The sequence below is a fragment of the Vigna unguiculata genome, chromosome 4, assembly GCF_004118075.2.
Source record: "Vigna unguiculata cultivar IT97K-499-35 chromosome 4, ASM411807v1, whole genome shotgun sequence".
Lineage (NCBI taxonomy): Eukaryota > Viridiplantae > Streptophyta > Magnoliopsida > Fabales > Fabaceae > Vigna > Vigna unguiculata.
In genome coordinates, this window is record NC_040282.1 from 41485014 (window position 1) to 41496210 (window position 11197).

Here is an 11197-nt window from a genome sequence, read left to right on the forward strand (position 1 = left end):
AGTAATAGTGAAATTTTCTATCGTCCTAAATTGAATTTGTGAGTAATACATTATAAAGCAATCACCACACTGAGAAACATTAGATATAATAAATTTCAAATTATAGTTTTCGTTCACTGAAGATTTAGAATAAATTGATTCAATATAAAATTTAGCAGAGCAACAAATTAATAATAATAAAATACTAAAGTGATTTTTTTAATTTTTTAATCAATAAATCTATAATGATATATAGAACATAATTACTAATGTTTCTGAAACGCAATAACAATAGCCAAACACAACTTCTATAGAAATGTTTGATTTGAAAAAAAAAAAATTATATCATTGTCACTTATCAAATAATCCATTAAACTCATATGATCATCTCCTTTAAAATTGAGTGTTTCTGTTGTGAAAAAATAGTTTTTCCTTCTATTTATTTACATTTATGATCCCTCCAACTTAAGTATAACATTTCTTTGTTCTGATAGCAAGTAAAATTCATGCAGGGCAGAAACTTGATGAGGAGACAATGGTTTTGTTTTATGCTGTCATGTGTATGCTACATCAAAGTGGATCTAGATATTTATGTAGAGATCATTTATCTAAAATATCTAATGCTGTTTCCAATAACAAACACGTACGCGTTTTACAGTTCAACAATTACACAAATTTTACATGTTTTCTGACAACTACATAAAATCCTTCCTCTACAAATTTCGTAAATAAACGAAAAGTTGGGAGAAGAAAATTGTAACGTAACAAGTAAAAGCTATTACTGTAATGCTTATTGTTTTAATTCCACTCCCCAAAACTGAGTCCAATTTTTCTTGTTTTTTTTTTCTATTGAACATTAAAAACACGCTATTTTGTAAATATTAATAATCATCCGTGAATTTTGAAAGTACAGCAAACAAAGAACACAGAAAAAATGAGCAGAGAATTTAAATTTAACAAGATGAAAACAGATACAAGTTCAAGTACCAAGAAAAGGAAGTATAAAATTACTTGCATTTTCACAATTGTGTTTGTTTCAAGAACAATATCCCTAAACAACTACTTACTCTTTTAAGTGTCGAGCTTAGAATGAAGTCAAGGGCCAGCCGATGAGGGTGTCTTCTGCTCCCTCCATTCAGATCAGAATGCTGTAAAAAGATACCGGCTTCCAATTAAATCATTAGTTTAAAATTAACAATCAACAACTAACAAAAGAAATCATTAGACAAAGTGATGAATGTATTAGCACAACAATGTAAATTCCATTTACATAGTCAACTATTTGCGCCTAACAAGATTGTAATTGAAAAGGCAGAGAGATAGTGTAGAGTATCAACACCTGTTGAAGAGGCAGACAAACGGGAATTATAGCTCAGCTAATTTTAAACTTTTGAGCGAACAATTAGTTTTTCGATGTGAGCAATCTTTTTCCAGTCTTGGCCTTGAGGATTCTGACAACGTTGTTCCAACAATGGACAGTTCAATATTTCAAGAGAGGAGATGGATTTGGGGAGACCATCCTCTGGTAAACATTGGAGGTTGGGACAGTTATGAAGTGAGAGAGAGGAGAGGTGGCAGAGACCCTTATACTCCATCTTTTTAAGATTTGGGCAATCAGAGAGTTTTAGAGAAGTGATAGAGTGTGGTAGCAAAACTTCATCGGGAAAAAACTCTACATCCATATATTTAATAGACAAGCTTTGAAGACATGTGTTGGTACCCAATGTCTCTCTTAGGGAGGCCATCAGTATGAAACTTGAAAGAGACACATCTTCTACATTTGGTGGCAAACCTCCGTCTGGGAACATCTCCACTTTTGGACAATGAATTATCTTTAGTACATGAAGAGACGGAAGCAGGATTTGCATCCGTTTTGGCAACAATTTCAAATTCTCCGCTCCATGAATATCAATTGTCTGTAGCCGCGGAGCAGATAAACCTTCACTAGGAAATGAGTCAAATCGAGAGCAACCGGCAACTGACAAATGCTTGAGACGATTATGAGTGTGCTTCTGTGAAATAATTTGTAGGTTACGACAGAAAAGCAATGAAAGAGACTTAAGGTTTGGAAAGAAATCTAGTGGAAAGGTTGTTAGAGAATCACAACCGCAACTGATCTTAATATTTGCAAGCAAATCATAGCTACTACCCATTGGAATATTCATAATTGGAAAAGCACAAAAGTTCAAGTCTTCAAGTGAATTATGAGATACAGTATGCTCACACCTTTCAAGGAACGATGCTTTCATGCTACCAGTTATATAAAGATACTTTACATTAACAAGTTGATCTGGCAGACCTTTTAGTTTGGGACATTGATACACCTTGAGAATTTGAAGACGTGGAAAAGCAGCAGTCTTACGTTCACATTCTTCCAATTCCTTCATGTTTGAAAATGTCAATCTTTCCAAAGATGTAAACGAAGAATAGCTATTCCCATAAAATTCAGCACCAATGCTCACTATTCCATCCAACCCAATAATCTCAAGGGTCTTCAGAGATGACAATAGTCCAAGGGGAGGCAAACACAAACAATATTTGCAGTCCTTCAGCTTTAAGAACACCAAATTTGATAATGAATTGTCAAACACCCAACTTGGGAATTCTGGACCACCATAGCTCTTGATTGACAAATGTTCCAATTTTTTGGAAGGTTTTAGATTCTCCAATACCTTCTTTTCTTTCCTTGGATCATCAGGGATATGGTCTGACTTCCATCTTAACTCTAACTTCACAAGATGTTTATTATTCAGATTTGCTTCTAATGCATCTACAGGATTTACAATATTTTGCAACTCATTAATTGATAGTCTTCCATGAAGATTGAGCCCGCCTAGATGCTTAGTACTGAACTCCTTCTTTTTATCGACAAAAACCGCACTGAGTACTTGAAGATTCTTCAACTCTCCAAAATGCGTTGGCATCTTTGTCACTTTTGTTTTTTTAAATTCAAGACAACGCAATTTGGTGAGTTTATGCAAATGTAAGGGCAACTCCTCCAAACTTGAACAATAGTTCAACTTCAATATTAGCAAATTATAGAGCAAACATGTTGAGTCAGGTAGTTTTTGTATCCCAGTTCTCGAAAGATCTAAAGAATGGAGATGTTTAAGATCACCAACAGAATCAGGGACTTCTCTAAGCTCAGAATATGCATCCAACGATAAGACACGTAAAAACTTAAAGTTGGAAAACAATTCATGTACCAAAATCTTGAATTGCAAAGGATAATAATCATTATCTCTTCTCCCAAATTCTTTATATGGGAAAAAAGAACGCAGTCTTTTAGCATCAGTTAGACTCCCAAAACCATCAAAATATTTTACATCAGAGAATGCAAATGAAAAATGACGGGTTGTTTTGGATATGCAGTTTCCTTTATCAAATTTCAACCTGAAACAGAAGTCCGCACAAACATATTTTGCCAAATCATTTAGAAGGTCATGCATGAAGAAACAAGTTTTGAAATCTGATTGAAGAAAGAAAGACCTCATTAGTAAATCATTAAAATATTGTTCACCAATTTCTTCTAGATTGTTGCTCTGTGGAGAGCAATGGAGAAAACCTTGAGCTATCCACAACAAAATTAATTCCTTCTTGTCAAATTCATAATCTTTCGGAAATAATGCACAAGACGCAAAGCACCTCTTGAGATGAGAAGGAAGGTGTTGATAACTCAATAGTAGAGCAGGCATAATTTCAAATTCTTTGGGTAAGTCCCATATGTCGCTTTCCAATACGCTTTGCCAATCTGAAATGGATGACTTTGTGCGAAGAACACTTCCAATTGTTTTCAAAGCTAGAGGTAATCCTTTGCATTTCTCAACTATCCTTCTACCAATCTCCTTTTTTTCATCATTCAATTCAAGCTCATCACCTCTTAATGCGTGTTTCTGAAAAACTTTCCAACATTCATCCTCTTTTAGATGCTTTGGGCGATGCACTTTAGAACTCATGTTAGAAGCAACTTTCTCACCACGTGTTGTGACAAGAATTCTACTTCCTGGAGCCCCATAGCTAAGAGGAGTTCGCACAGCTTCCCACTTTTCTTGTCTTTCGTTCCAAACATCATCCAAAACAAGAAAAAATTTCTTTCCTGATATTTTTTCTTTCAATCTTTCATGAACCATTTGTAGGTCTCCGCTATCATCTTTAGATTTAGTGACTGCCTCAAGAATTGTTTTTGTCACTGTCAAAACATTAAAATGATCGGAAACACAAACCCAAGCTCTGATATCAAATTTAGCCTCCTCCAGTTTTGTGTCATTGTAGACATGTTGGGCAAGTGTGGTCTTACCCAACCCACCCATTCCTACAATAGAAAGTATTGATGGCTGGTCATGATTCTCAGTTTCAGATGTGAGCCAATTTAAAATCTTTTCTTTGTCTGCATCTCTGCCATAAATAACACTTTCAACCACCAAAGAAGATGATGGCATTTTCTGTGGCTCTTTGCTACCTGATCCATCACCAGAGTAAATACTCTCTTTCAAACCAAGAGCACCCTTTTGCCTTGCAAGATATTCTAGTTTTTCTAGGACTTCTCTTATCTCTGATTCAATTTTCTTGTTAAATGAAGTGAAAGTAGAGTTGAAGAAATTTGATACCTTGGAAGTAAGGGTTTGTGGGTCTGATCCAGCTTCCACTTGGCATCTGGTGAGTTCATACTCTATTTCCTTCAAGAGATCCTCTGCATCAAAGACAGCCTCTTTGACAGCGAAAAGCCATGCTTTGACGTGTGGATCTCTGAACTGCTTTTGTTCTGCATCATGAGCGAGAGCATTGATGGAGTGCAGCATGATGTTTAAATTGCCCAACAGCTTCTCATCAAGTTTTCTTCCACGAAAGAAGCCTACAACTTTAGGAGAAGCCAACTTGTCAAATGCAACATTAACGAAAGCAGAAAGAAGAGCACCACCAACAAGTTCTGCCATGGTAGGAAATGTAAAATGATGGGAAGAATGAAAATCAGTTATTTGAAATGCAGTTTGTGACAAGGATTCAGCGCAGGATTGTATATCTATTGATAGGATGAGTAGTAAAGTATATTAGAAAGGATGAGTTGACTTTAAGGATGGTGGAACATCGTTTTCTTTGATGGCTACTCTCAAACAACATCACATTTGAGTCTTTCTTAAAAGCTTAATTCCACAATTATTCGTTGCATTCACACATTGAGCCAACCATAAAGAGCGATGGTTGGGTTAGGAGTGCACGATTCAAACACTGGATACATATTTTATATGTTTGATTAAGACATAAATCATGAGTTCTATATTCTATGCTTTTGGTGCGTTGAATGGTATAAAATGCTGAGGGTAGGAAATGGGTATCCAAAGAGGTCGATGGTCCCAAGTCTAGCAATAATTGTTTGTTTATCTTCTAATATGATATGACAAACGTATATTTAATGAATAAATGTCTGACGCTATACGTCATTATTTTATTGTTCTATCTCTAGCTTCAAATTGTGGATATATAGAAGATACACCTAAATATCAATCACTTAAATATGTTTTAACAGTTTTTAACGTATTTCAAATTTTAGGATATAAATTCTTCATTTTAAAATTAAAATAACGCTTATGTATGCACTTTATATTAGAAAATGGTCACAGTACTGATATGAACTGTTATTATAGTCTTTTTTAGTTGACATATATCACGAACCTAACTGACATACAGAGGTATGTCATGTTTCTAGTTGTTTTTGGAACTTCCATTAGATAACAAAGATAATTTATATATAAAATATATTGTAAAATATATATTGCTTCTTTCATTAAAAAATACAAGAACTCTTTTTGGTACAACAAATACTCAAGCTTTACCTAATTAATTTATATAAGGTGACTGCTACACAAATTCTCTTCCCCTAATTTTATAAACAAATGGAAACCCAAGGGAAGAAAAGAAATGAAATACAATTTCAAGGGTCTAAGAATATGTGTTTAGAAGCATTTACATTTCATAATTCCCTTTGCTTCAATCTGTCTCTGGGGTGTATTAATTTTCCTTGGACCTGTTTAGGTAAGTCATCATCAGATAAGCCAATTCCAATCTCTTCTACTTGTTCTCTTTGTATAATATTTTTGTACATCAGATAACTATAACTTCTTGTAGTAATCAGTTGTAAAATAATCAAATAAAGCTTTGTTTTGCATTACTTTGTTGAATTATGTTATTCTCTCTTTTCTGTTACTTGAGAACATTGAGGAAACTAAAGTTGGACTGTGAAACAATTGAATAGATGAACACTAAATCTTCAAGACTGAGAGGAACAGATGGATGCATGGTTTTACCATCATTAATGTATGTCAATAACACATATGGCCATGTACAATCAACAAACTATCCAGAAATTGAGCTTTTGCAAAAGCCCTTGCCATAACACCCTTTAGACAACATTTATTTACCTTTTATTTGTTGTATGCATTATTCCAAAGTTTTTTAAAATGAACACACAAATGTTAATTATTTATCAATAACTTCTAGGATTTTTTTTTTTTTTTTAGTTTTAATTCAAAAAATTTCTGTTAACCTTAAATATGGCTGCTTATGTCAGCTTGACTAACTGGATTTATCTTCAACTCGACAAACTTCATCAACTTAAACCTACATTAGACAAAATTAGTTGAAAATATTTTAACCAACTTTCGAAAGAAAAAAAAAAAGATCATCAAGAATATTGAAAAAATAATAATTAACTTTTATCAGCAAATATTAGTTGTTAGATTTTCTTATTTATCCAAAATGTTAGTAGGAGATTGAACCATCAACCTTTCCCTCCTTTCCATTTTATTTAACTACTAAGTTATCTTATCATTCTTGAATAAATGTGTGATGATATTTGCAACAGAGTTACTAATTTTGTTCAAACGCAATAACCAATAATAGCAAAAGACAAGTTGTAGAAAAATGTTTGATTTCGAAAAGAATTATATTATTGTCAAGTAACAAAATCATCCATTGAAACTCATCTCACCATCTCCTTATTACTAAGTGTTTCAGTTGTTTTAGTAAATGGCGATTACGCAGTGAAATATTTGCAACTAAGAAAATTGTAATGGAAAAGATAGAGAATTAGCACCTGATAAAGACAAATGGAATTGCGGCACATCTAGTTTTGAACTTCTTAATACCAAATTCTCAAGTTTTTAATGTGAGAGATCTTTTTTCGGTCTTCACCTTTTGGATTCTGATAACGCTTTTTCAACAACGGACAACCCTTGATAAAAAGATGAGAGATGGATTTAGGTAGACCCTCCTCTGGTAAGCATTGAAGGTTGGGGCAGTGCTCAAGTGAGAGACATGAGATGTGGCAGAGACCCTTGTACTCCATCTTTTTGAGATTTGGGCAATCAAAGATTTGTAGAAAAGTATGTTTGGGCAAAACTTCAAGAGGAAAAGACTCCACATCAACCTTTTTAATACACAACCAAAAAAGAGATGTGTTGGCATCCAAGTTCTCTCTCAGAGAGGCAATAAGTTTTGAACTTGAAAGAGACACTTTGTTTACATTTGATGGCAAACCTCCATCTGGGAACATCTCCACTTGTGGACAATCAATTATTTTCAGATCATTAAGAGACGGAAGCAGGGTATGCATGCCTTTTGGCAACAACTTCAAATTCTGCGCTCCATCAATTTCAATTCTTTGTAGCCACGGAGCAGATAACCCTTCATTGGGAAATGATTCAAATTGAGGACATCCATAAATAGTCATTTCCTTGAGATGATTATGGGTGTGCTCCTGTGAAATCCTTTGCAGGTTTTGGCAATCTGTCAATCGAAGACAACGTAGTTTTGGAAATAAATCTAGCTGAAAGATTGCAAGAGAGTCACAGCGGCCACCATCAATTTTCATTTCTTCAAGAAAATCATAATGGGCAATAGGAATATTTACATGTGGGCTTGTCATAATTGTCAAGAGTTGAAGCGAGGATGTAATGATGTTGTTTCCTCTAATGATGAGTTGATAACAATCACAAATAACTAGTTCCTTTAAATGAAGAAGTTGGTTTAACATACCTTTCAACTTGGGACACCTCTCGATAGAAAGATGATGAAGATGTGGAAAAGAAGTGGTTTTACATTCCCATTCTTCCCATTCCTTCATGTCGTAGAATCTCAATCTTTCTAAGGACTTGAACGAAGAAGAGTTTTTCCCATAAAATTCAGCACCAATGCTCACTATTCCATCTAAGCCTCCTATCTCAAGGGTCTTCAGAGATGACAATAGTCCAAGTGGAGGCAAACACAGACAATATTTACAGTCCTCCAACTTTAAGAACACCAAATTTGATAATGATATATCGAATGCCCAACTTGGGAATTCTGTACCACCATAGTTCTCTATTGACAAATGTTCCACGTTTTTGGAAGGTTGTAGATTCTCAAACACTTTCTTTTCTTTCCCCGGATCATCTGGGATGTGATTCGAATTCCATTTTAACTGTAGTTCCATGAGGTGTTTATTTTTCAAATTTGTTTCTAATGCATCCAATGGATTCTCAATGTTTTGCACCTCATTAATTGATAGTTTTCCATGAAGATTGAGTCCTCCTAACTGCTTAGTACTGAGCTCACTATCTTTATCAACGAAAAACATATTCAATAACTGAAGATTCTTCAATTCTCCAAAACGCATTGGCATCTTTGTCACTTTTGTGCTTTCAAATTCTAAGCAACACAATTTTGTGAGTTTATGCAGATTTGAGGGAAATTCCTCTAGATATAAACAACTATTCAACTTCAGTATTAACAAGTTATAAAGCAAACATATTGAGTCAGGTAGTTTTTGTATACAAGTAAACGAAAGGTCTAACGAGAGGAGATGTTTAAGATCACCAATAGATTCAGGGATCTCTCTAAGGTCAGAATATCCACACAAAGATAAGATGCGTAAAAACTTCAACTTGGAGCACAATTTATGTATCATAATCTTGAATTGACAAGAAAAACCGCTATAGGAAGTTCTAGGTTTTGTAATCGGAAGAAATGAACGCAGTCTTTTAGCATCAGTTAAACTTCCAAAACCATCAAAATATCTTACATCTTCGAATGCAAATGAAAAATGACGGGTTGTTTTGGGTATACAGTTTCCTTTATCAAATTTCAAACTGAAACATAAGTCTCCACAAACATATTTTGCCAAATCATTCATAAGGTCATGCATGACAAATCGCATTTTACAGCTTGATTGAAGAAATAAGGACCTCGTTAGTAGATCGTCAAAATACTGTTCACCAATTTCTTGTACATTCTTTATATGTGGAGAGTGATGGAGAAAACCTTCAGCCATCCACAACAAAATTAATTCCTTCTTTTCAAACTCATAATCTTTCGGAAATAATGCACAATAAGCAAAGCACCTCTTGAGATGAGAAGGAAGGTGCTGATAACTCAATAACAGAGCAGGGATAATTTCAACTTCTTTTGGTAAGTCCCATATGTCACTCTCCAATACGTTTTTCCAATATGAAATTGATGACTTTGTCCGGAGAAGACATCCAATTGTTTTCAAAGCAAGAGGTAATCCTTTGCACTTCTCCACTATCCTTCTACCAATCTCCTTTTTCTCATCATTTAATTCAAGATCATCATCTTTTAATGCTTGCTTTACAAAAACTTTCCAGCATTCATCCTTTTCTAATTGTTTTAAGCGATGCACTTTAGACCTCATATTAGAAGCAACTTTCTCCCCACGTGTTGTGACAAGAATTCTACTTCCTGGAGCCCCATAACCAAGAGGAGTTCGCACAGCTTCCCATTCTTCTTGTCTTTCGTTCCAAACATCATCCAAAACAAGAAGAAATTTGCGTCCTGACAATTTTTCTTTCAGTTTTTTGTGAATCTTTTGTAGGTCTCTACTGTCATCCTTTTCATCTGTGATTTCCTCAAGAATTGCTTTTGTCACAGTCAAAACATCAAAATCATCCGAAACACAGACCCAAAGTTTGATATCAAACATTGCATCGTCGATCCTTGGGTCATTGTACACATGTTGGGCAAGTATGGTCTTACCCAACCCACCCATGCCCACGATGGAAAGTATTGATGGATGGATATGATTGTCGATTTCAGATCCGAGCCAATTTAACATCATTTCTTTGTCAGCATCTCTGCCATAAATAACACTTTCAGCCACCAAAGAAGATGATTGCAATTTCTGTGGCATTTTACTACCTGATCCATGCCCAGAGTAAGTACACTTTTTCAGGCCAAGAGCATCCTTTTGCTTTTCAAGATATTCTAGATTTTTTGTGACTTCTTTCATTCCGGAGTTAATTTTCTTGTTAAATGAACTGATAGTAGAATCAAAGAAATCGGATACCTTGTAAGTCAAGTTTTGATGTGCAGATTCAGCTTCCACTTTGCATTTGATGAGTTGATAGTCTATTTCATCCAAGAGATCCTCTGCATCAAAGACAGCCTCGTTGACAGCAAAAAGCCATGCTTTGACGTGTGGATCTCTGAACTGCTTTTGTTCTGCATCATCAGCGAGAGAATTGATGGAGTGCAGCATGATGTTCAAATTGCTGAGCAGGTTCTCATCAAGTTTTCTTCTACGAAAGAAGTCTAAAACTTCAAAAGAAGCCAGCCTGTCAAATGCAACATTAACGAAAGCAGAAAGAAGAGCACCACCAACAAGTTCTGCTGCCATGGTAAGATGGAAGTGTGTGATTCCACAATGATTCAGTGCAGGGAGCTGCTATGGTGATGAAATGAGTAGTTAGGTATTTTCTCAAGAACGGTGACTTGACTTTAAGAACACTGAACATTAATACTCAACCAATAGCTTTTAAGTCTTCCTGACAAAGCAACTTTTCTGATTTTTGACACGTATATGAACTAGAGATTAAATTGACTTAGCTGGTTTATAACTTATGAAACATAGAATTGTATTATTTAGTTATTTCTAATTTAAGTTTTTATTTTAAATTTATTAATTTAGTATCTCAAACATACTTCATAATGAAAAATAAGATAAAAGAAAAAAAAAAGGATAAAAACATTTTGCAATAATAAGATCATTATTTAATGTTCACAATTTTCTACAGATTATAAAACTTGAGGGCATCCTTTATCATAGTCATAGTATGCATCATTTTGCTTTTATATTTAGGAAATAATGTATGAAGAAGGGAAGGGTCTTATTTCTTTATATCCGCTGTGCTGATTTTCAAACAATCACGTCTCAATGATACTCTGTTTT

At 34.5% G+C, this 11197-nt stretch overlaps 1 protein-coding gene across 6 annotated transcripts; it reads right to left on the reverse strand.

The window, feature by feature from the left end:
* Nucleotides 1-874: 874 nt before the first annotated feature.
* Nucleotides 875-10730, reverse strand: LOC114181285 (putative disease resistance protein At3g14460). Of its 6 annotated transcripts, XM_028067701.1 has the most exons (4): nucleotides 7070-7304; nucleotides 4587-4837; nucleotides 1319-4438; nucleotides 891-1127 (listed from the first exon to the last, which is right to left on the reverse strand). In XM_028067701.1, exons 2-3 carry the CDS (start codon nucleotides 4630-4632, stop codon nucleotides 1362-1364), a joined length of 3123 nt encoding a protein of 1040 aa, XP_027923502.1. In that variant the 5' UTR covers nucleotides 4633-4837; nucleotides 7070-7304; the 3' UTR covers nucleotides 891-1127; nucleotides 1319-1361. The 6 variants fall into 6 exon arrangements, 5 of the variants coding, with proteins under 5 accessions (XP_027923503.1, XP_027923502.1, XP_027923501.1 ...); XR_003603788.1 differs by lacking the exon at nucleotides 1319-4438 and having other exon boundaries at nucleotides 875-1127; nucleotides 7070-10730; XM_028067702.1 differs by lacking the exon at nucleotides 7070-7304 and having other exon boundaries at nucleotides 890-1127; nucleotides 1319-4291; nucleotides 4587-4922.
* Between the last annotated feature and the right edge of the window lie 467 nt (nucleotides 10731-11197).

Coding starts and splice junctions, on each gene's coding strand:
- LOC114181285 (XM_028067698.1), bottom strand. CDS start 4,913: ATGGCAGAACTTGTTGGTGGTGCTCTTCTTTCTGCTTTCGTTAATGTT.